The 26,199-nt window shown below is 45.0% G+C and overlaps 1 protein-coding gene across 3 annotated transcripts in view; it reads right to left on the bottom strand.

Moving 5' to 3' along the window:
* Positions 1 to 24,986, bottom strand: part of LOC137341770 (uncharacterized) — a 63,317-nt gene extending 38,331 nt beyond the window's left edge. The window contains exons 1-4 of one of the 3 annotated variants that reach the window (XM_068005258.1): positions 24,863 to 24,986; positions 19,835 to 19,963; positions 14,967 to 15,056; positions 11,626 to 11,705 (exon numbers count right to left, since the gene is read on the bottom strand). In XM_068005258.1, coding sequence (XP_067861359.1) covers positions 11,626 to 11,705; positions 14,967 to 15,056; positions 19,835 to 19,906 — 242 coding nt within the window. In that variant the 5' untranslated portion in view covers positions 19,907 to 19,963; positions 24,863 to 24,986. Of the gene's footprint in view, positions 1 to 11,625; positions 11,706 to 14,966; positions 15,057 to 19,834; positions 19,964 to 24,862 lie in introns of those variants that run through there. The other 2 variants (XM_068005261.1, XM_068005259.1) reach the window with 2 other exon arrangements.
* Positions 24,987 to 26,199: the final 1,213 nt, after the last annotated feature.

Here is a 26,199-nt window from a genome sequence, read left to right as displayed (position 1 = left end):
ATAGCCAAGTTCCGCACCCATGAGGACGGCCTCAACCGGGATCTTGGGTTCATGTCACGCTACACGTTACCCCACCAGCGAACAAATGTTATCTGTTTTTAATATAACGGGTCAGTTGCTGTCTTTTCTATGTTTCTACCTCTCTATCTCTGTTTTTTTTTGGTTTTTTTTGGTGATTTGTATATTCGGAGACCTTGCAGGTAACACCTGTCTGTCTGCACACTGATTGCCTTGGCAACGGGCAGTTGAAAAAACTGTCTGTAATCACCAAGCATTGTTCTGTGATTTATAAATGCGATTTCATTTCGAGGATTTCATTTCCAACAACGTTCACCTGAGGAAGGAGGAAGCCTCCGAAAGCTTGTGAATTTAAAATAAAATTGCTGGACTATAACTTGGTGTTGTAAAATTGTTTACAATTGTCAACCCCAGTTCATCACCGGCATCTCCACATCATGACCTTTATTACAGGGAAGGGTGTATGACTGCTTAGAAACATAGAAAATAGGAGCAATAGGAGGCCATTCGGCCCTTCGGGCCTGCTCCACCATTCAAATTGATCATGGATGTTCGTTTAACTCAGTACCCTGTTCCCGCATTTTCCCCCATATCCCTTGATCCCTTTAGCATTAAGTAATATATCTATCTTCTTCTTGAATACATCTAATGACTTAGCCTCCACTGCCTTCTGTGGTACAGAATTCCACAGGTTCACCACCCTCTGAGTGAAGACATTTCTCCTCATCTCGGTTCTAAATGGCATTCCCCATATCCTGAGACTGTGACCCCTGGTTCTGGACTCCCCAGCCATCAGGAACATCTTCCCTGCATCTAATCTGTCTAGTCCTGTTAGAATTTTATATGTTTCGATGAGATCACCATTCATTCTTCTAAACTCTAGTGAATATAGGCCTAGTCGACCCAATCTCTCCTCATATGTCAGTCCTGCCATCCCAGGAATCAGTCTGGTAAATCTTCATTGCACTCCCTCCATGGCAAGGACATCCTGCCTCAGATAAGGAGACCAAAACTGCACACAACACTCCAGATGTGGTCTCACCAAGGCCCTGTATAACTGCAGTAAGACATCCCTGTTCCTGTATTTAAATCCTCTTGCAATGAAGGCCAACATACCATTCGCCTTCCGAACTTCTTGCTGCACCTGAATGCTCGCTTTCAGCGACTGGTGTACAAGGACACTCAGGTCTCGTTGCACCTCACCTTTTCCCAATCTATCACCAATCAGATAATAATCTGCCTTTCTGTTTTTACAACCAAAGTGGATCACCTCACATTTATCCATGTTATATTGCATCTGCCATGTTCTTGCCCACTCACCCAACTTGTCTAAATCACATTGGAGCCTTTTTGCATCCTCCTCACAGCTCACATTCCACCCCAGTTTTGTGTCATCTGCAAGCGTGGAAACGTTACATTCAGTTCCCTCATCCAAATCATTGATATATATTGTGAATAGCTGGGGCCCAAGCACTGATCCCTGCGGTACCCCACTAGTCACTGCCTGCCACCCGGAAAAAGACCCGTTTGTTCCTACTCTCTGTTTCCTGTCTGTCAACCAATTCTCAATCCATGCCAGTATATTCCCCCCAATCCCATGTGCTTTAATTTTGCACACTAACCTCTTGTGTGGGACCTCATCAAAAGCCTTCTGAAAATCCAAGTACACCACATCCACTGGTTCTCTCCTATCAATTCTACTAGTTACATCTTCAAAAAACTCCAGTAGATTTATTAAGCATGATTTCCCTTTCATAAACCCATGCTGACTTTGTCCAATCCCGTTAATGCCTTCCAAGTGTTCTGTTATCACATCCTTTATAATAGACTCTAGCATTTTCCCCACTACTGATGTTAGGCTAACTGGTCTGTAATTCCCTGTTTTTTCTCTCCCTCCTTTTTTAAATAGTGGGGTTACATTTGCCACCCTCCAATCTGTGGGAACTGTTCCGGAGTCTATAGAATTTTGGAAGATGACCACCAATGCATCCATTATTTCCAGGCCACTTCCTTTTAGTACTCTGGGATGTAGATTATCAGGCCCTGGGGATTTGTCAGCCTTTAGCCCCATTAATTTTCCTAGCACTCTTTTTTTACTAATACTGGTTTCCTTCAGTTCCTCCCTCTCACTAGACCCTTGGTTCCCTAACATTTCCGGGAGGTTATTTGTGTCCTCCTTTGTGAAGACATTTCCTGTTCAATGCCCTCCCCTACATCTCCACTACTGTTTGAGGGCCAAGAGACAACCCCCACCAACGTTTTCTGCCCCTTGGTGTTTCTTAGCTCCACCCATACAGATTCCACATCGTGATTTTCCGAGCCAATATCCTTCCTCACTATTGCATTGATTTCCTCCGTTACTAGACCCCCAAATAGTCAACGGGAAATTGAGGAGCAAATATGTAAGGAGATTACAGACAGCTGCAAGAAAAATAGGGTGGTAATAGTAGGGGACTTTAACTTTCCCAACATTGACTGGGACAGCCATAGCATTAGGGGCTTGGATGGAGAGAAATTTGTTGAGTGTATTCAGGAGGAATTTCTCATTCAGTATGTGGATGGCCCGACTAGAGAGGGGGCAAAACTTGACCTCCTCTTGGGAAATAAGGAAGGGCAGGTGACAGAAGTGTTAGTGAGGGATCACTTTGGGACCAGTGATCATAATTCCATTAGTTTTAAGATAGCTATGGAGAATGATAGGTCTGGCCCAAAAGTTAAAATTCTAAATTGGGGAAAGGCCAATTTTGATGGTATTAGACAGGAACTTTCAGAAGTTGATTGGGAGAGTCTGTTGGCAGGCAAAGGGACGTCTGGTAAGTGGGAGGCTTTCAAAAGTGTGTTAACCAGGGTTCAGGGTACGCACATTCCTTATAAAGTGAAGGGCAAGGCTGGTAGAAGTAGGAAACCTTGGATGACTCGGGAGATTGAGGCCCTAGTCAAAAAGAAGAAGGAGGCATATGACATGCATAGGCAGCTGGGATCAAGTGGATCCCTTGAAGAGTATAGAGATTGCCGGAGTAGAGTTAAGAGAGAAATCAGGAGGGCAAAAAGGGGACATGAGATTGCTTTGGCAGATAAGGCAAAGGAGAATCCAAAGAGCTTCTACAAATACATAAAGGGCAAAAGAGTAACTAGGGAGAGAGTAGGGCCGCTTAAGGATCAACAAGGTCATCTATGTGCGGAACCACAAGAGATGGGTGAGATCCTGAATGAATATTTCACATCGATATTTACGGTTGAAAAAGGCATGGATGTTAGGGAACTTGGGGAAATAAATAGTGATGTCTTGAGGAGTGTACATATTACAGAGAGGGAGGTGCTGGAAGTCTTAAGGCGCATTAAGGTAGATAAATCTCGGGGACCTGATGAAATGTATCCCAGGACGTTATGGGAGGTTAGGGAGGAAATTGCGGGTCCCCTAGCAGAGATATTTGAATCATCGACAGCTACAGGTGAGGTGCCTGAAGACTGGAGGGTAGCAAATGTTGTGCCTTTGTTTAAGAAGGGCGGCAGGGAAAAGCCTGGGAACTACAGACCGGTGAGCCTGACATCTGTAGTGGGTAAGTTGTTAGACGGTATTCTGAGGGACAGGATCTACAGGCATTTGGAGAGGCAGGGACTGATTAGGAACAGTCAGCATGGTTTTGTGAGAGGAAAATCATGTCTCACGAATTTGATTGAGTTTTTTGAAGGGGTAACCAAGAAGATAGATGAGGGCTGTGCAGTCGACGTGGTCTACATGGACTTCAGCAAAGCCTTTGACAAGGTACCGCATGGTAGGTTGTTACATAAGGTTAAATCTCACGGGATCCAAGGTGAGGTAGCCAATAGGATACAAAATTGGCTTGACGACAGAAGACAGAGGGTGGTTGTAGAGGGTTGTTTTTCAAACTGGAGGCCTGTGTCCAGCGGTGTGCCTCAGGGATCGGTGCTGGGTCCGCTGTTATTTGTTATTTATATTAATGATTTGGATGAGAATTTAGGAGGCATGGTTAGTAAGTTTGCAGATGACACCAAGATTGGTGGCATTGTGGACAGTGAAGAAGGTTATCTAGGATTGCAACGGGATCTTGATAAATTGGGCCAGTGGGCCGATGAATGGCAGATGGAGTTTAATTTAGATAAATGTGAGGTGATGCATTTTGGTAGATCGAATCGGGCCAGGACCTACTCCGTTAATGGTAGGGCGTTGGGGAGAGTTATAGAACAAAGAGATCTAGGAGTACAGGTTCATAGCTCCTTGAAAGTGGAGTCACAGGTGGATAGGGTGGTGAAGAAGGCATTCGGCCTGCTTGGTTTCATTGGTCAGAACATTGAATACAGGAGTTGGGATGTCTTGTTGAAGTTGTACAAGACATTGGTGAGGCCACACTTGGAATACTGTGTACAGTTCTGGTCACCCTATTATAGAAAGGATATTATTAAACTAGAAAGAATGCAGAAAAGATTTACTAGGATGCTACCGGGACTTGATGGTTTGACTTATAGGGAGAGGTTGGATAGACTGAGACTTTTTTCCCTGGAGAGTAGGAGGTTAAGGGATGATCTTATAGAAGTCTATAAAATAATGAGGGGCACAGATAAGGTAGATAGTCAAAATCTTTTCCCAAAGGTAGGGGAGTCTATAACGAGGGGAACATAGATTTAAGGTGAGAGGGGAGAGATAAAAAAGGGTCCAGAGGGGCAATTTTTTCACTCAAAGGGTGGTGAGTGTCTGGAACGAGCTGCCAGAGGCAGTAGTAGAGGCGGGTACAATTTTGTCTTTTAAAAAGCATTTGGACAGTTACATGGGTAAGATGGGTATAGAGGGATATGGGCCAAGTGCAGGCAATTGGGACTAGCTTAGTGGTATAAACTGGGCGACATGGACATGTTGGGCCGAAGGGCCTGTTTCCATGTTGTAACTTCTATGATACTAACAACGCTACCCCACCTCCTTTCCCTTTTTGCCTGTCCTTCCTAAATATTGAATACCCCTGGATGTTCAGTTCCCATCCTTGGTCACCCTGCAGCCATGTCTCCATAATCTCAACCATATCATAACCGTTAATATCTATTTGCGCTGTTAATTCATCTAACTTATTGCGAATGCTCCGCGCTTTAAGACACAATGCCTTTAGACTTGTCTTTTTAAGACTGCTAGTCATCTTAGTTTTATTTTGCACTGTGGCCCTATTTGTTTTTTGCCCTTGTTTTCTCTGCCTTCCACTATTGCTTCTTCCCTTTCTGTCTTTTGTTTCTATCCTTGTTTCCTCCTCCTCTGTCTCCCTGCTCAGGTTCCCATCCCCCTACCATGCTTCTTGCACGAAACCCATGCTGATAATCAGTTGTCTCTGTCACAATTTTATGTTGGCACTATAGCAATGCTTTAGAGACATAAGTGTTGCACTCGCTTCCCCGTAAGAGATGCAAGATTCCTCTTTACCAGTTTTTAATATCTTTGCGAGCCCGAGTTCTATGTTTTCTGTAGGCTTGATATACACTATGAAATGTGAATAAAGATTAGGCATGGGAGGAAACTGTGGATGTCCGATACTGGGAAGAAAGGCTCTGTGGCAATTGAAACAATTATTAAAACTTGGTACTGGCATGAATTAGTGATCAGGACATTGAAGCAAATTTGTAAAACATATTCGAGTTCAGGATCCAAATGGGACAAAAACTTGGTGGATCTGAGAAAACAACAGTGCTGTGTGAAAAAAGGGAAGGCAATTGAAGAAACATCAATTACTTTTTAACACAATGCTAGTAAGAGACCTGTGTGCTCATATGAGGGAAAAAGTTCTCAGGATCGAGCTGGGGTGATTTTGAGAGTCAGCGGGGTCAGTGACGAGGAGGTCACCAGACGGAAGTGTGAAAATTTAACGGGAGAGCTACCCTGAGCTTATAGCCAGCATGACAACGGCACAGCTTAAATGCAGAATGAAATTCCCTCCACACTGCCCCATCAATCACTCTCAGGTCAGGAATAGCACAGGGTTAGATGCAGAATAACACTCCCTCTGCATTGCCCTAACAGACACACCCAGGACAATTACAGCATGAGCAAGAGGCCGGGTAAAGCTCTCTCAGCACTGCTAGGTCAGGAATAGCACTGGATTAGATGCAGTACAACACTCCCTTCCATGTTGCCCCAACAAGCACTCCCAGATATAGCATAGGTTAGATGCAGAGTAAAACTTCTACTCTAGTTTGACAAGGAGCCTTAAACCTATCCTCAGAAGAGCACCAGTGTGACATTTAAACTGCTGTAACAAACTGACGTTTGAGCCAACAGAGCAAAATAAAATACCCTATAAACCTGGACTGGATTTAAAGGCAGGTCCTTGAGGTGATAGGATAGTATTCCAACCCAGGGGTGCCCAACCTGCAACTCGAAAGTTAATGCAGTCCCCAGGCCCTAGCAATCCAGCCCCTGAAGCTCAGTGCTATTTGTGCTTGTATTTCTTATTTGCTTGAAGCTACAACTCAGGACTACATGCATGCTAAACAGCGGAAGCAACATGCTATAGACAGAGCTAAGCGATTCCACAACCAACGGATCAGATCAAAGCTCAGCAGTCCTGCCACATCCAGTCCTGAATGGTGGTGGACAATTAAACAACTAACGGGAGGAGGAGGCTCTGCAAACATCCCCATCCTCAATGATGGCGGAGTCCAGCACGTGAGTGCAAAAGACAAGGCTGAAGCGTTTGCAACCATCTTCAGCTAGAAGTGCCGAGTGGATGATCCATCTCGGCCTCCTCCTGATATCCCCACCATCACAGAAGCCAGTCTTCAGCTAATTCGATTCACTCCACGTGATATCAAGAAACGGCTGAGTGCACTGGATACAGCAAAGGCTATGGGCCCCGACAACATCCCAGCTGTAGTGCTGAAGACTTGTGCTCCAGAACTAGCTGCGCCTCTAGCCAAGCTGTTCCAGTACAGCTACAACACTGGCATCTACCCGACAATGTGGAAAATTGCCCAGGTATGTCCTGTCCACAAAAAGCAGGACAAATCCAATCCGGCCAATTACCGCCCCATCAGTCTACTCTCAATCATCAGCAAAGTGATGGAAGGTGTCATCGACAGTGCTATCAAGCGGCACTTACTCACTAATAACCTGCTCACCGATGCTCAGTTTGGGTTCCGCCAGGACCACTCGGCTCCAGACCTCATTACAGCCTTGGTCCAAACATGGACAAAAGAGCTGAATTCCAGAGGTGAGGTGAGAGTGACTGCCCTTGACATCAAGGCAGCATTTGACCGAGTGTGGCACCAAGGAGCCCTAGTAAAATTGAAGTCAATGGGAATCAGGGGGAAAACTCTCCAGTGGCTGGCGTCATACCTAGCACAAAGGAAGATGGTAATGGTTGTTGGAGGCCAATCATCTCAGCCCAGGACATTGCTGCAGGAGTTCCTCAGGGCAGTGTCCTAGGCCCAACCATCTTCAACTGCTTCATCAATGACCTTCCCTCCATCATAAGTGTGTTAACCAGGGTTCAGGGTAAGCACATTCCTTATAAAGTGAAGGGCAAGGCTGGTAGAAGTAGGGAACCTTGGATGACTCGGGAGATTGAGGCACTAGTCAAAAATAAGAAGGAGGCATATGACATGCATAGGCAGCTGGGATCAAGTGGATCCCTTGAAGAGTATAGAGATTGCCGGAGTAGAGTTAAGAGAGAAATCAGGAGGGCAAAAAGGGGATATGAGATTGCTTTGGCAGATCAGGCAAAGGTGAATCCAAAGAGCTTCTACAAATACATAAAGGGCAAAAGGGTAACTAGGGAGAGAGTAGGGCCTCTTAAGGATCAACAAGGTCATCTATGTGCGGAACCACAAGAGATGGGTGAGATCCTGAATGAATATTTCACATCGGTATTTACGGTTGAGAAAGGCATGGATGTTAGGGAACTTGGGGAAATAAATAGTGATGTCTTGAGGAGTGTACATATTACAGAGAGGGAGGTGCTGGAAGTCTTAACGCGCATCAAGGTAGATAAATCTCCGGGACCTGATGAAATGTATCCCAGGACGTTATGGGAGGTTAGGGAGGAAATTGCGGGTCCCCTAGCAGAGATATTTGAATCATCCACCGCTACAGGTGAGGTGCCTGAAGATTGGAGGGTAGCAAATGTTGTGCCTTTGTTTAAGAAGGGCGGCAGGGAAAAGCCTGGGAACTACAGACCAGTGAGCCTGACATCTGTAGTGGGTAAGTTGTTAGAGGGTATTCTGAGGGACAGAATCTACAGGCATTTGGAGAGGCAGGGACTAATTAGGAACAGTCAGCATGGTTTTGTGAGAGGAAAATCATGTCTCACGAATTTGATTGAGTTTTTTGAAGGGGTAACCAAGAAGATAGATGAGGGCTGTGCAGTAGACGTGGTCTACATGGACTTCAGCAAAGCATTTGACAAGGTACCGCATGGTAGGTTGTTACATAAGGTTAAATCTCATGGGATCCAAGGTGAGGTAGCCAATTGGATACAAAATTGGCTTGACGACAGAAGACAGAGGGTGGTTGTCGAGGGTTGTTTTTCAAACTGGATGCCTGTGTCCAGCGGTGTGCCTCAGGGATCGGTGCTGGGTCCGCTGTTATTTGTTATTTATATTAATGATTTGGATGAGAATTTAGGAAGCATGGTTAGTAAGTTTGCAGATGACACCAAGATTGGTGGCATTGTGGACAGTGAAGAAGGTTATCTAGGATTGCAACGGGATCTTGATAAATTGGGCCAGTGGGCCGATGAATGGCAGATGGAGTTTAATTTAGATAAATGTGAGGTGATGCATTTTGGTAGATCGAATCGGGCCAGGACCTACTCCGTTAATGGTAGGGCGTTGGGGAGAGTTATAGAACAAAGAGATCTAGGAGTACAGATTCATAGCTCCTTGAAAGTGGAGTCACAGGTGGATAGGGTGGTGAAGAAGGCATTCAGCATGCTTGGTTTCATTGGTCAGAACATTGAATGCAGGAGTTGGGATGTCTTGTTGAAGTTGTACAGGGCATTGGTGAGGCCACACTTGGAGTACTGTGTACAGTTCTGGTCACCCTATTATAGAAAGGATATTATTAAACTAGAAAGAGTGCAGAAAAGATTTACTAGGATGCTACCGGGACTTGATGGTTTGACTTACAGGGAGAGGTTAGACAGACTGGGACTTTATTCCCTGGAGAGTAGGAGGTTAAGGGGTGATCTTATAGAAGTCTATAAAATAATGAGGGGCATAGATAAGGTCGATAGTCAAAATCTTTTCCCAAAGGTAGGGGAGTCTATAACGAGGGGGCACAGATTTAAGGTGAGAGGGGAGAGATACAAAAGGATCCAGAGGGGCAATTTTTTCACTCAAAGGGTGGTGAGTGTCTGGAACGAGCTGCCAGAGGCAGTAGTAGAGGCGGGTACAATTTTGTCTTTTAAAAAGCATTTGGACAGTTACATGGGGAAGATGGGTATCGAGGGATATGGGCCAAGTGCAGGCAATTGGGACTAGCTTAGTGGTATAAACTGGGCGACATGGACATGTTGGGCCGAAGGGCCTGTTTCCATGTTGTAACTTCTATGATTCTATGATTCTATAAGGTCAGAAATGGGGATGCTCGCTGATGATTGCACAGTGTTCAGTTCCATTCGCAACCCCTCAAATAATGAAGCAGTCCGAGCCCGCATGCAGCAAGACCTGGACAACATCCAGGCTTGGGCTCATAAGTGGCAAGTAACATTCGTGCCAGACAAGTGCCAGGCAATGACCATCTCCAACAAGAGAGAGTCTAACCACCTCCCCTTGACATTCAACGGCACTACCATCGCCGAATCCCCCACCATCAACATCCTGGGGGTCACCATTGACCAGAAACTTAACTGGACCAGCCATATAAATACTGTGGCTATGAGAGCAGGTCAGAGGCTGGGTATTCCATGGCGAGTGACTCACCTCCTGACTCCCCAAAGCCTTTCCACCATCTACAAGGCACATGTCAGGCGTGTGATGGAATACTCTCCACTTGCTTGGATGAGTGCAGCTCCAACAACACTCAAGAAGCTCGACACCATCCAGGACAAAGCAGCCCGCTTGATTGGCACCCCATCCACCACCCTAAACATTCACTCCCTTCACCAGTGGCGCACAGTGGCTACAGTGGCTGCAGTGTGTACCATCCACAGGATGCACTGCAGCAACTCGCCAAGGCTTCTTCGACAACTCCTCCCAAACTCGCGACCTCTACCACCTGGAAGGACAAGAGCAGCAGGCACATGGGAACAACACCACCTGCACGTTCCCCTCCAAGTCACACACCATCCCGACTTGGAAATATATCGCCGTTCCTTCATCGTCGCTGGGTCAAAATCCTGGAACTCCCTTCCTAACAGCACTGTGGGAGAACCGTCACCACACGGACTGCAGCGGTTCAAGAAGGCGGCTCACCACCACCTTCTCAAGGGCAATTAGGGATGGGCAATAAATGCCGGCCTCGCCAGCAACGCCCACATTCCATGAACGAATAAAAAAAAAGATCTGTTTGGTGGTACTTGGTGTTTGGAAAGGGATACAAATCATAAATCAGAAGACCAAGATCTGTTAGTATCAGCAATTTGAGCTACATACAAACTAATGGGAATATGGATTTAAACTTTATATATTCAGCCTCAAGGCTCCATGGTATACAACTCTGCAGTTCACAAGGACAAAACCTTGGACATCCTGTTCTAACCAATTACACCACTCAATTCCACTAGCACTATCACCATAGAAAACAATATACCCATAGGCTACACATGTGATGTGGTTGGATTAGTGTTTATGTAACACATCAACAACAAAGGCTATGTCTGATGAGGACCATGAGATGTCAAAATACTGCATCAGGGTAAACAGTGAATATCATCTGCTTTAGACCATAGTTCTCCAGTTCTAAAAAGGATTATATATAATGTCATTATTATTTCATCCAGAAGGATTCTTGTTATGTCTCATAAGCGTAGGTCCCCAGAGTTATCAGCATCAAGATAATCACAACGTAGAGTGGAAATTTACTCTTCACCCAAAACAGTATTTGGGATTGCACCCTGCCCCTTGGGCTGTTGGGCTCAGTAAAGATACACATATGCTCCCCGATGGCCTAATGGGTAACGGCATTGTCCAGTGTGGTACTAAATACCAAGTCTGTGGTACAGTTCTAGCTTCAATCCCCAATATTTGTGGAGCTAGCTGATCTCAATTGGGCAGCAATCTGTGCACTATAATTTGCCTCAGTGCCCCAGGATAGGGAGAGGAATAATCAGTCAGGATTTCCACTCCTGATCACTATGCAGAGGCTCCTGCTGGAAAGTGCACATCAGGTGAGGACAGGATTGAGCCTGGCTGTGATGCCCTCTCACACCTGAATAGACTACTGATACTCAACAGTTCAGAATCACAGATGAAGAATGGGTACTTGAGGCAGATACCAAGTATGCCAATATCCACGGAACCAACCCCAGGAGTCAGCAGCTTCGGGGAAGAGAGGGAAGCAAAATGGCAAATAAAAAACAAATGGATATACACATGTTCCCTACTCAGCACTGTTTATCTGTATTTATTTGCATCTTACCAGCTCATCTAAACATTACATAACATTCTTACCTCGTCTGCTCATTAACCTCATTAAGCTTAGAAAGCCCCTCTTCTTCACTGTCCCAGGGGCTTGAATCAACAGAACTTCCCTAAAAGCAATCACAGACAGGAATGCCATAATAATCCCCATCACAAGCCTCTTTTAGTTTTTGAAAGTAAAAATCACTAAATTAATCACTTTTAAAAAATGAAAATCAACATCCCCCAATATCAGTTCCTCCCATTATACACACCAGTATTATTGTATGACTCTTAACCAAAACACTGCATTGGTTATATACCCAGGCTTATTGTATCTCAGTGGGAAAAGAAAGACTTCTTCTTAACAAAGAGTGGCTCAATCCCTCACAAACCCAAACCTGCCTGGCTCAGCATTTCTACTCCGAGTACTTCTTATTTCCAACTTCCTCTGTTAACTCATTTCAGTTTGGACAGCAACTATTTTTGTGATGTCTACATACTTTAGTCATGGACACTATATTTATTCATAAATAAATTCAAGGCCTCACTGTTCCTTTTTTTCTGGTTAATTTTCTGCTCATCCGAGATGATTAATCTTGGTGCTGGAGAATTCTTGCCATTTCAGGCATCAAATGTCAACAATGTGCCCTCTCAAATCAGATATAGTACACTGTAAGATACTGAGTAAAATTCCCTCAACTTTATCCCAACTACAGGAGATTTTCTTAGTATGTTATGTGTAATGATATCATAAACCCACTTGTAAAGAACGGGTTTATGACTTTGCTACATAGAACACACTGAAATCTTCCACCAATGTGCTATAGTCCCATACTCAGAAGAGCATCAATCTGGCATTTTTCCAGTTTCTAACCCAACCAGTAACCTGAGTGAGATTGCAAATTTAGTACCAAGTTAGGGGTAGTCTTGTGTTATCGGCTCCTGCCAACTAGGAAATAGATTCAAATTGCCCAAGTTTAATTTACAGAGAATTCTTACAAAAGGATACTTTCATTCTATCAGTCTGGGCTGAAATCAAACCTAGTTCTCAAAGATAAATGTAATTTTTAAAAGTTATTTCTTTTAAAAACACATCACTACAAATTAGCACTCAATTAACTCCAGTTAAACAAAGTGTCACCACAGCTCATTAGTAGCACTCTTGCCTCTGGGTCAGAAGGTCATGGATTCTAGCCCTACTCCAGAGGCATATTATATAGGCTCTTATTTCATACAGTACTGAGGGATTGCTGGATCAAATCTGGAGTCAGGCAGGGCTGTCCTCTCTCCTCCGTCTTGTTCGTGTGTTGCATCGAACCCTTTGCCGAGTCCATCAGGAGGGATGCGGGCATAAGAGGGGTGACGATCCCAGGCAGCGGAGGCACTCAGGTCAAGGCCTCCCTGTACATGGATGACGTCGCCGTCTTTTGCTCGGATCAGCTGTCGGTCCGCAGATTGATGAGCATCTGCGACCAGTTCGAAGTGGCCTCGGGGGCCAGGGTAAATCGTAGCAAGAGCGAGGCCATGTTCTTTGGGAACTGGACCGACCGATCCTTTGTCCCCTTCACCGTCAGGTCGGATTACCTGAAGGTGCTGGGGATCTGGTTTGGGGGGGCCGGGGCGTGCACCAAAAACTGGGAGGAGCGTATCTCCAAGGTTAAGCAGAAACTGGGACTGTGGCATCAACGATCCCTCTCGATCGTGGGCAGGAACCTGGTCATCAGGTGCGAGGTGCTCTCGGTGTTGCTGTACGTGGCGCAGGTCTGGCCCATTCCTCGCTCCTGCGCTGCGACAGTCACCCGAGCCATCTTCCACTTTGTCTGGAGATCAAAAATGGACCGTGTCCGCAGGGTCACGATGTACAAATCTCCAGAGAAAGGGGGGAAAGGCGTGCCCAACGTGGCCCTTATCCTGATGGCCACCTTTGTGTGCGGCTGCATCAAGCTGTGCATAGACCCTCAGTACGCAAACACAAAGTGTCACTACGTGCTGAGGTTCTACCTGTCCCCGGTGTTGAGAAGGATGGGCCTGGCCACGCTGCCACGGAACGCTCCGTCCAGTTGGACCGTTCCGCCCCACCTGTCCTTCGTGGAAAGGTTTGTGCAGGAAAACACCTTTGACCACAAGGCGATCAGCAAGTGGTCCGCACGTAACGTCCTCGAGACCCTGCGGGAAAAGGAGATGGTGGATCCTGTCGGTTGGTTCCCCGAGCAGACTGTCAATGTCATTTGGCAGAACGCCTCATCGCCAGAGCTTTCAAACAAGCACCAAGACCTAGCTTGGCTGGTGGTGAGAAGGGCCCTTCCCGTCAGATCCTTCATGCACTCCCGGGCTCTCAGCGCCACCGCGCGCTGTCCCAGAGGAGGCTGCGGTGGAGACGAGACCGTCACCCATCTCCTTATGGAATGTGCCTTTGCAAAGAAGGTCTGGAGAGAGATGCAGTGGTATCTGTCCAGGTTCGTCCCGAGCAGTTCTGTAACACAGGTTTCTGTGCTCTACGGGCTGTTCCCGGGGACGCACACTGAGACGGACATCGGCTGCTGCTGGAAGACCATCAACTCGGTGAAAGACGCCCTTTGGTCTGCCCGAAACTTGCTGGTCTTCCAGCACAAGGAGCTGTCCTCGACCGAGTGTTGCAGACTGGCACATTCCAAGGTCCAGGACTACGTGCTGAGGGATGCACTGAGGATGGGTGCGGCCGCCGCAAAGGCCCTGTGGGGAAAGGCAACCGTTTAGAGCCTTCCCGCCATTGTAAACCGAGGGGCTGCAATCAGGGAAAAACCCCCTCGGGCAGAATGTAAAATTCAAATTGCTGTAATGTACCTGTAATGAATCTGAAATGGACCAGAAATGAATCTGTAAGCAATAATCTGTGTTGAGTATGATGCAATGAGACACCCTAGAGTGTCATGAACTGCAATGATGTCCAATGTGTTCATTGTACTGCACTTAACGTAACCTGCAAATTGTATAATCTGTATTGTGTACGTTTGGAAAGTGATATGACAACTGTTTTGTATGTACTGCTGCAAATTTTATGAATAAAGTATATTTTTTGAAAAAAAAACTGAGGGATTGCTGGAGACGCTGTCTTTCAGATGAGATATTAAACTGAGGCCTCATCTGTCTCGAGATGGATGCAAATAGCACTAGTCAGTGTTCTCCTGGCCAACACTCATTCCTCAACCAACACAGATTAACTGGTTCATCTCACTGCTGTTTGTGGAGCCTTGATGTGCACAAATTGGCTGCTGTATTTGCCAACAAAGCAACAATGGCTACACTTCATTCGTACCCATTTGCAAGAGGGTTATAATGAATAAAATGAGTCAGAAGCAGTCAAAATGCCACAACAGGTTATTAATCATCAGTGCTTGAACTTTCCATACCTGGAGTCCAGAGGTTTTTTCATTTGTCAGCCCTATGTTCTGCTTGCTGGAAATTGGACTATCCAACGAGGTGCTTTCAATTTCACTGTCCTGGTTTAGAAGCAAAAAATAGTTTTATAATTATTAGAAATTGACAACTACAAACATCTGGTCCATCATGCTCATCCCATCCAGATATGATAATGGCACGTACACCATTGATCCGCACAATCTCCTGGGAGATACAAAAAAAAGAGAAAAAGACCTGACTCTAATCTAGGAAAAACTCTGGAATATTCTTCTCCCTTCCCTTCAGGCAAGCAAGAAAAGTTCAAGGAAACCCGTGTAACTCATAAAACCACAGAAGTTTACTGCACAGAAGGAGGTCAATCAGCCCATCATTTCTGTGTCGGCTCTTTGCGAAAGCAAGCCGAAACTTATCCCATTGTCCTGCCCTCTCTCCCTATAGTCTTGTGTCTTTCTCTGCTGTTTATTAAAAAAAGGAAATTAGATAAATATTTGCAGCCTGCCTTAATCTCTCCCGCTGGCAAAGCTCCAAAAACTGTTTACTTGAAGAAATTTCTCCTAACCTTCTGACATTCTTAGCGACAACTTTAAATTGATGATCCCTCATCACTAACTCCCTAACCGGAGGCATTAGTCTTCCCCTATTCATCCTATCAAAACCCCTTATTAAATCTATTCTTAGTTTCCTCTGCTCCAGTGGAAATAGTTCCTATATCTCAAATATAACAATTACTGACGTGCCATTATCCACCAATTTGGTCAAAGAACTTAATCAGGTTAGTAAGGCAGAACCTCTGTTTCCTAAAGCTATTCTAGAATTCCCTAAAAACTGCCAAACACTCAGATCATAAATCACATCTCTTATAATGGCTTCCAGCATCTTCCTTAAGCGCTTTAACTTTTTTCAAAAACATGGTAAAAGACTGACTGTTTTGTATATAAGGGGCATAAAAGTTTGTAGCCAGAGACAACTGCAGGCACTTTTTTTTTATTCGTTCATGGGATGTGGGCGTCGCTGGCGAGGCCGGCATTTATTGCCCATCCCTAATTGTCCTTGAGAAGGTGGTGGTGAGCAGCCTTCTTGAACCGCTGCAGTCCGTGTGGTGACGGTTCTCCCACAGTGCTGTTAGGAAGGGAGTTCCAGGAATTTGACCCAGCGACAATGAAGGAACGGCGATATATTTCCAAGTCGGGATGGTGTGTGACTTGGAGGGGAACGTGCAGGTGGTGTTGTTCACATGTGCCTGCTGCCCTTGTCCTACTAGGTGGTAGAGATCGCGGGTTTGGGAGGAGCTGTCAAAGAAGCCTTGGCGAGTTGCTGCAGTGCATCCTGTGGATGGTACACACTGCAGCCACAGTGCGCCGGTGGTGAAGGGAGTGAATGTTTAGGGTGGTGGATGGGGTGCCAATCAAGCGGGCTGCTTTATCTTGGATAGTGTCGAGCTTCTTGAGTGTTGTTGGAGCTGCACTCATCCAATCAAGTGGAGAGTATTCCATCACACTCCTGGCTTGTGCCTTGTAGATGGTGGAAAGGATTTGGGGAGTCAGGAGGTGAGTCACTCGCCACAGAATACCCAGCCTTTGACCTGCTCTCGTAGCCACAGTATTTATATGGCTGGTCCAGTTAAGTTTCTGGTCAACGGTGACCCCCAGGATCTTGATGGTGGGGGATTCGGCGATGGTAATTCCGTTGAATGTCAAGGGGAGGTGGTAAGACTCTCTCTTGTTGGAGATGGTCATTGCCTGGCACTTATCTGGCGCGAATGTTACTTGCCACTTATGAGCCCAAGCCTGGATGGTGTCCAGGTCTTGCTGCATGCAGGCTCGGACTGCTTCATTATTTGAGGGGTTGCAAATGGAACTGAACACTGTGCAATCATCAGCGAACATCCCCATTTCTGACCTTATGATGGAGGGAAGGTCATTGATGAATCAGCTGAAGACGGTTGGGCCTAGGACACTGCCCTGAGGAACTCCTGCAGCAATGTCCTGGGGCTGAGATGATTGGCCTCCAACAACCACTACCATCTTCCTTTGTGTTGGGTATGACTCCAGCCACTGGAGAGTTTTCCCCCTGATTCCCATTGACTTCAATTTTACTAGGGCTCCTTGGTGCCACACTCTGTCAAATGCTGCCTTGATGTCAAGGGCAGTCACTCTCACCTCACTTCTGGAATTCAGCTTTTTTGTCCATGTTTGGACCAAGGCTGTAATGAGGTCTGGAGCCAAACTGAGCATTGCTGAGCAGGTTATTGGTGAGTAAGTGCCGCTTGATAGCACTGTCGATGACACCTTCCATCACTTTACTGATGATTGAGAGTAGACTGATGGGGCGGTAATTGGCCGGATTGGATTTGTCCTGCTTTTTGTGGACAGGACATACCTGGGCAATTTTCCACATTGTCGGGTAGATGCCAGTGTTGTCGCTGTACTGGAACAGCTTGGCTAGAGGCGCAGCTAGTTCTGGAGCACAAGTCTTCAGCACTACAGCTGGGATGTTGTCAGGGCCCATAGCCTTTGCTGTATCCAGTGCACTCAGCTGTTTCTTGATATCACGTGGAGTGAATCGAATTGGCTGAAGACTGGCTTCTGTGATGGTGGGGATATCGGGAGGAGGCTGAGATGGATCATCCACTCGGCACTTCTGGCTGAAGATGGTTGCATCCTGTACTAGGGCTCTGGGACAGCATAACAGTCAAGTGCACACCAGCAACCTTTGAACCCATTCTCCTCTTTTAACTTGGCTTGTCTATCACTGCTTCATGTTAGAGGACCAATAGGATGAGTCTACATCTTCCGTGCCTTCGACTTGCACTCTTGGGACTATTGAAAAATTGGATCTGACACTGTTGGAAGCATGGAGTTCAGTGTCGCGCCCGCATCCTCTGTTCTTTTAACTCTGGATTACTGCTCACTTCCCGCTTCTTTCACTCCACATTCTAACGTCGATATTTTAGCCACTGCACCCCTACCTTCTGAAATTCTCTTCCAAGACCACCTTGACTTGCCATCTCTTTGTGTCTTCAAAAACCTCCTCAAAAAACCTCTCTTCAACTGCATCTTCAGTGCTCTCCAAATTCCTTCTCTTCCTCATTATGATCCCCTTTCATTTGTAAAGTCCTCTGAGGCATTATTCTACATAAGGAGTCTTACATAAAATGCAGCTGCTGTTATTACTTGGCATGCTGTGCAACCACTGCTGATGGCATATGAGTACCTTGTAACAAGACAAATTTTCTTTGGTAGTTGCTGAGAACACAGAAACACCTAGAAATTGTACTGTGGGTCCAATGGCTCACAAATTCTGCAGTAATGGTTGACTGGTTATGAATTTCTGCATTCAAGGCACAGCATTCTAGGTGATAGTGTCTGGAAGAAAATATCCCAGGCAACAGTCACAATGTACAAAGCTTCATCATTGGTATTCCTTTGTTGGGGGACAATGAGTTTGAGGAGGAACATTTCAACATTGAACCTAGATTCAAGGAGGACAGATAAACTGTACTGTATGGCTTGTGTACTACCTCCATATACCATTTGCTGTGTTATGCAGTCTGTTTATACCAATGCTGAGCTCCAACATGTGCGCCGGTCACTTCTGCGTACAGAAAATGTAGTGCAGTTACGATTAATTGGATGTCTCCACTGAATAAGATTAATAGCCATTTCTGTGACAATTTTGAGAATGGTGCCATTTTATACCTGTCAGAAATTGTCCACATCAGCTTTTTTGTTGCACAAGCTTCAAGATGAAAGCTATTGGCACCTTTACAAAGACATAAAAAACTGCCCCATATTGGCTATCACAAGATGCTGTTTGGCAGGAGTCACTGACTCTGACAGTGTAAAGAAACTGAACTAGCAATTAGACAGTAACGCTGAGCACTGATAAGGGGGGAAATACTGAGACAGTGGGAGGGAGCTGGTTCCCATTGTTATAGCCATTAACTTAACGGTTTTTCAGCATTAACCATACAGGTTAATTCAGCTCCTTTGCACAACAGTACTTCCCAAACCAGTACCCCTGATATCATTGTTAAGATGTACTGTTTAAACAAAAAGACCCAATAAAGTTAAAATATAGAAGTGATAAAATCCCCTTCCCCTGCAAATTTTCTCACTCCCCCACCCCCTCCCATCTCTTGCAGGCACTGATTCTTCACTGGATATAGCTCCATGGCCTCTAGTTATTCTCCAGTCCCTCTCCTTGGTGGCTATTCTTTATGTGTGAGCCTAGAAAGTGAGATTGCCAGGCTATTTGACAAAGTATACAAGTGCATGGATGCAGTCTATGCTAATTTAACTGATCTTTTTTTTTCCTCATTCGTTCATGGGATGTGGGCGTCGCTGGCGAGGCCAGCATTTATTGCCCATCCCTAATTGCCCTCGAGAAGGTGGTGGTGAGCCGCCTTCTTGAACTGCTGCAGTCCGTGCGGTGACGGTTCTCCCACAGTGCTGTTAGGAAGGGAGTTCCAGGATTTTGATCTCAGCAGGGTGATTGTACTACAATTGGCCTCAGTGCCTTTGGACTGGAGGGAAAATCAGACAGGGCTGCTGCTCCGATCGGTACTCTGTGATTCCTGCTGGAAAGTGTGCATGTCGGGGGAGGACAAGAATGGGTAGAGCTGTGGTGCACCACATAGCCATATGGACGTTCAACACCCATTGTCTAGATGTACACATGAAGAATGCCCACTTGAGCAAGATACTGGACGGTTGTCAGCATTCATGGAATCAAAAAACTGCACCTTCAGGAGGAGTGAAGAAAATTGGAGGATGTGAGGAGAAAAAAAGAAAAAATATATCCCTTGGGCACCACGTTACATGTTTGGGAATGAGAAATGGGTCTGGTAAATACTCACCAGGCCACTTGGTTTAGAGAGGGATGAAAACTGCTTGACTACGTTGCTCCGGTCTGTCTCTCTGTGCGTCATTGTGTCTGAAAAAGTAGTGTGCAAGGACTCAGCACTGAGTTGTCCATCTGGCTTTGTCTGTAACAATCCAAATAATGTTGTGTATTAATTAAGGGCATATTTTTATGTAAGATATTCTTCGTAAGATGTCTATTGGAACTAAAAAGTCGAAAAGAAATATTACTTATTTATTCATTCAAAGAATCGGCTTCTACCTTTTTAAAAGAAAAATGATCACCTTTATATAACAAAATTACCTCAGAGATTTGGGTAAAAGCATTCTCCGTCTGCTGGGTGTAAGTGTCATATCTGAAATGGTCATTCTTAATCCAGTTTCTACAGGGCACAGGCCAATGGCACAAAACTGACTCAAAATGGCAATCTCATTCAGAGAAACTGGTATGGAAAATGGCACATTGTTGAGGCAGAGTCCAAGGAGATTGACTCTGCGTATAACTACACCATATCCGACCTGGGACAATTTAAGGCTGACAGTAGGTACTTCACGAGTTTTGTGCGCTTTGGGAACATATAGACCTAGGACATTTTTATGTGGGATGCTAGCGAAAGTGGGTAGAGTATGCAAAAGGCTATGGATTAGCACAGCTTAGAAACAGTATGAAGGAAGTGGGATCATAATCACAAAGGGTGGAAGATGAAGAAGGGAGTCATCAGGAGGGTTGAACTCACCCCACTGTAATGTGTATATCTTCTGCGGCAAAGCATCCTTTGTAATCTCAGTGTTTGTCATGAGTATATATGTAATATTTAACTTTTAATAAAACTTCAAGCGTTTTGACTGTGTGTTGAATTCATTCTTGGCATATAGGCACAGGACTGCAGCCTTTTGTCTATATTATTACAAAATTCACATTCCTAACATCATGGTATGGAGGCACTACTTAATAAAGGGAATGAAGGATGGACTTGTATTTATATAACGTCTTTCACAACCTCAGGACATCACAAAATACTTTACAGCCAATGAGTTACTTTTTGAAGTGTAGTTACTGTTGTAACGTAGGATAACAGCATCCAATTTGTGTTCAGCAAAGTCCCACAAACAGTAATGAGATACATGACCAGATAATTTATCTGGTCATGTTTTTTTTAGCAATGATGGCTGAGGAATAAATATTGGCCAGGACACCAGGGGAACTCCTCTGCTATTCTTTGAAACAGTGCCATGGGATCTTTTTCGTCCACCTGAGAAGCCAGACAGGGCCTCGGTTTTAACATCTCATCCGAAATCGAGCACCTCCAGCAGTGCAACGCTCCCTCAGTTCTGAACTGAAATGTCAGCCTGGGTTATGTGCTCAAGTCACTAGAGTGGGGCTTGAGCCCACAACCTTCCGAGTCAGAGGCTAGAGTGCTGCCACTGAGCCACGGCTGACACCTTGGAAATGGGGAAAGTCTAGGCGGAGTAAATTTATTTCAAAGTACTCCCCCATTTTATGTAAAGAAAAATAATTTATCGGCAAGGATCTGATTCAAAAATATAGATTTTACGACTTGCAGGGAGGTCCTCCAATCAGGCTGGCCTCTCCACTAAACCACTCCATGATATCAGCCATGAGTTGCAGCTGAATGCTTCATGCAACAACTCCATTGGGAACAGCAGGAGCCATGACTTAATTCCAACCAGAGAGGTGCCTAATCCTGGAAAACCACCATGCTGGCTGGGGATACGGAGTTCTCAGCCTAAGATCCAGAAGGTCAGTCAATATACACAGTCATAGTATCATAGTATGAAACAGCATAGATGGAGGGCATTCGGCCCATCATGCATATTTCAGTTTCATAACTCATCATTGTAGAATTTGAATCCATTGTCTCTAGGTTACCAGTCCAGTACCAATAACATTAGGCTACCATACCTATCTAAAAATATTTTTTTTAAAATGAGGCTAGGGTTGATCCAAAGCGAGCTTTGCACTCAGTAGGGGGACTTTGATTGTTGTTGTTCAGACAGCACCGAGAAAGTCATGTTTCCTGACCGGGAATCGAACTCCAGGCCATGGTAGTGAGAACGCCGAATTCTAACCACTAGACCATCAGGGAATCTAAAGTCCTGCTCCCTGGACTCGCTTTCCCATTTACGGTTTTCAATTTTCATCATCGGCAAAGCAGATCTCAGAACTGAAGGCATGATCTCAAACCCCTGTCCACTTTTTGATTTGCTAATACAAACCTTCCAACTGACCATCATTTCTGAAAAGTGGAGGCCGGCAAGGACAGGTGCAATGCCCGAACGGCCCAGAAATTGCTGGGAAAATAATAGCCAATTAACGGCGCCCGCCATTATTAGTTCTCAAAAAATCCAGCAATTTGTGGCAAAGAAGAGATACGCCATGAGTTCCGATTCTCCACAAATTGCTGGGCGATTTGTGCCGCTCCGCCATTAGCCTCGACAAAACCGAAAAGATTGCAACCTCGCTGTGAGCCTCTCCACTGAAATTAATTTAATGCCATGAAAGGCACTGAGAGGATATCCTGATCAGGAAAGGCTGAACAGGCTAGGACTCTTTTCTCTAGAAAAGAGAAGGCTGAGGAGTGACCTGATAGAGGTCTTTAAAATAACGATAGGCTTTGATAGGGGTGACGTACAGAGAATGTTTCTACTTATGGGGGAGTCCAAAACTGGAGGTCATAAATATAAAATAGTCGCTAATAAATCCAATAGGGAATTCAGGAGAAACTTTTTTACCCAAAGGGTGGTAAGAATGTGGAACGCGCTACCACAAGGAGTAGTTGAGGCAAATAGCATAGTTGCATTTAAGGGGAAGCTAGATAAACACATGAAGGAGAAAGGAATGGAAGGGTATCCTGATAGGGTTACATGAAGTGAGAGGGAGGAGACTCATGTGGAGCATAAACGCCGACGTAGACCAGTTGGGCCGAAGCCGAATGGTCTGTTTCTGTGCTGTAGCTTCGATGTAACTCGATGAAATTGCTGTATTTGCACTGTAAATGCGAATTAATCTCGCCGCTGCCATTTAGGGCTGATAATTCATGTCATAATGATGGGATATATGGGCCTGACATAAAACTCAACCTTGGAAGCCCAGTAAGGGGACAAATGAAGCTGTGGAGTCTCACTTCAGCAGGTAGTGAAGTGGAGGTTTTTTAAACTTTTTAAAAAGTCTTGGCAGTACTTTTGTGACAGTCTTGCCATCCACATTCCTGTTACTGTCGGAAGGCAATAATTCTCAGGATGCAAAGCTGTTTTGACACTCGGAAATGCAAATTAGATAGATTTCTTTCAGAAAATAATTTTGGGATACAGTGTACTCTGCCATTCACTCATTATTAACATCTCAAGGACCAATACAACAATTCCCAAATATAACTGGGTTACAATGTCCTCTTCTTCTGCTTGTTCTTTTAAAAAAATTCTTACTTTTCCTTTCTCTCTTATTCCACTCTTTCTTTCCCTTTTTCTGTATCTAATTTCACTCTAATTCACCCTATTTCCTTCTCTGTTGTTCGCTGTTTCTTTCTCTATCCTTAAATTTCATTGGGTAGAGATAGACCAATGGGCACGACGATCATGAGGTCCCAGATGGGATGTTAACATTGGTGCGCCATTATCAATTCGCATTTTCAGCAATTTGCAGCACAAATATAGTGTGACCTGAAGGGTAAGTAAAAAAGTCCAATTCACGTCGTTCACCTTGAGAAGCGCCATTCCAACAATTTCTGGGCCATTGAGATGGAGCACGGATAGAATCCAGCTGGCAAGGGTTCTGAGTCAGTAGGAGTTTATGTGGGGTGGAAGTTTGGGAGGCCAGAAAGGGAAGCGATACAGAAGTCAAACCTGAAGGTGACAAAGGTGTGGATAAGAGTGACAGCAGTGAGATCGAAAATGGAGTCAAGTGATTATGGAGAAGGGAGTAGAAGTAATGTGGGGTTTGAAGCACAGCTCATACACTGATCTTATTAGCTTACTGGACTATTTTGTGTACGAATATGAATAAATTAAGGGTTTGTGACAACCAAAGCCTCGGGGGGGGGGGGGGGGGGGGGAGTCTAAAGCCCTCTGAATCCCCAACTAATTTGGCAATGTTTCACACCTTTGGCATTTCATATCAGCTTAGTTCAGTTGGCAGCACTCTCACCTCAGAGTCGGACGGCTGTGGGTTCAAGCCTCCCTCCAGGATTTCAGAGAATAAACTAGACTACTATTTCAGTACAGTTCTGAGGGAGTACTGAATTGTTGGAGCCGTTGCCTCTTGGATGTTAAACCAAGCGGATGTCTGGCGGTTCAGGTGGGTGTTAAGGATCCCATTATTTGAAGAAGAGCTGAGTATCCTGGCCAACATTACTTCCTCTTCCAACACCACCAAAAATACAATAATTGGTCATTCATCATGTGCATTTGCCTACATAGCAAGTGACCAGTCAACATAATTCATTGTATGAGTGCTTTGAGATGTTATGAGGTGTTTATAGATGCAAGTTATTCTTTTTCATTTCATTAAAATACATTTTTCTCCATAACAATGCCATCTGAATCCTTCAATGAGATTTATCACCTGCAATCAGTCCAAACACCAATTATTCTGTCTGCATTCTTAGTGCAAAATTCTTTTTTCAGAAGTTTAAATCCCAAGTCATAGGATTCACCTGACTGCAAGAAACGGTAGTGGATCCCTCAGAATGACAACAATTTGTAGAGGATTCACTTTATCAACCCTGTACTGCAAATTCCTGTAAAGGACTCTGAGAGTTAAAGGCACCAGGTTTACCTTGATCCAAAGGCTGCAAACTAGGCCAAGGGTTTTGTTTTGTTTCAAGTCTGGGAACAAGGACCATCGATTCAAAAAAAAACCAAATTAATAAATCATTTTAAATTTTAAAAAACAGGATCAGGAATAAAATTGGCCTCCACTTGCTTATTTCTCTTCAGCCCCAAAAATAGTTTTAGATGGATAATAAACGTTAAAACACGACGCGTTTCTGTCGTAAATTACTTACAACTGTAAAATATATAAGAATTCGGTGGCTTTACATCTCGTCGTTTGGGGAATATTTCTTCCGTTGCCCCTTGCGGCCCGTTACCCCGGGAAACGCGCGCCTTTTCCAGCCCGTCTCCACCGAGCGCCCGGCATGGCAGAATCTGACGAATCGGCTTCGCGCTTCGAGGTCACGTGGAACCGCGATGGCCTATCAGGACTCTCGGAACCGATGAAGGGCGATAACTCTTCTTGAGCGGACAACCCAGATGTTTTCCCACCAGAATGGTCAGTTGGGTTAATTTGAATGCATCTGGGGAGGTTTAACTCAAAAGCCATTTTGGGTGGGGGTTATTAACGAATGGATTGATTCTGTATCAAGTTCTGCTGTTCTACACAGGATCAAATAAACATCAGTACAACACCTGTGCTTTCAAATGACTTTGGTGAGATGTAAAGCCATTAGAAAATGCACGGGTGCTGTGTAAATTACCTTAATACTCGATACCGAGAGGAGAAAGACCTGCTGCAATGATCCAGTCTCCATTCTGATCTCTACCCTTCTCCATGCCTTTGTTACCTCCAGGCTCGGCTATTGCAATGCTCTCCTGACTGGCCCCCCATCTTCCACCCTCTGTAAACTTGAACTCATCCAAAACTCCGCTTCCCGTATCCTAACTTGCACCAAGTCCCGTTCGCTCATCACCCCTGTGCCCGCTGACCTACATTGGCTCCCTGTCTGGCAATGCATTGATTTTAAAAGTCTCATCCTTGTTTTCAAATCCCTCCATGGCCTCGACCCACCTGATCTCTGCGCTCATCCAATTCTTGTCTCTTGCATATCCCTGATTTCCTTTGCACCACCATTGGCAGCCGTCCCTTCAGCTGTCTGGTCCCTAAGCTCTAGAATTCCCTCTCCACCTTTCCACTTCTCTCCCCACCTTTAAGATGCACCTTAAAACCCACCTCTTTGACCAAGCTCACCTGTCCTACTATGTCCTTATGTGGCTCGTTGTCAAATTTTGTTTGATAATCGCTCCTGTGAAGCACCTTGGGACATTTTACTACGTTAAAGTCGCTGTATAAATGCAAGTTGTTGTTGTTGTTGTTGTTGTTGTAACCTGAAGGTAGACTGCAAAACTCTGGTTAAATTCCTTGCAAACACCATGGACAATTTTGCTCTCCGTCCAATGCACAGATCAGGTGCAGTTTGTATCCCACAATTTGTTCCAGGACAACACAAGAAGCCAGTGAACTTCGATTTCAGCATTGCAGCCACAGCCATGTCATTAGATTCAACTTTTTGACTGTAAAATTTTACATCCTTTATGCAGATTGACCTTTCATTCATTAATTGGA

Source organism: Heptranchias perlo, chromosome 24 (genome assembly GCF_035084215.1).
Source record: "Heptranchias perlo isolate sHepPer1 chromosome 24, sHepPer1.hap1, whole genome shotgun sequence".
Lineage (NCBI taxonomy): Eukaryota > Metazoa > Chordata > Chondrichthyes > Hexanchiformes > Hexanchidae > Heptranchias > Heptranchias perlo.
Note: the sequence above shows the minus strand (reverse complement) of the source record. Positions and strands in the feature narration are given on the sequence as shown.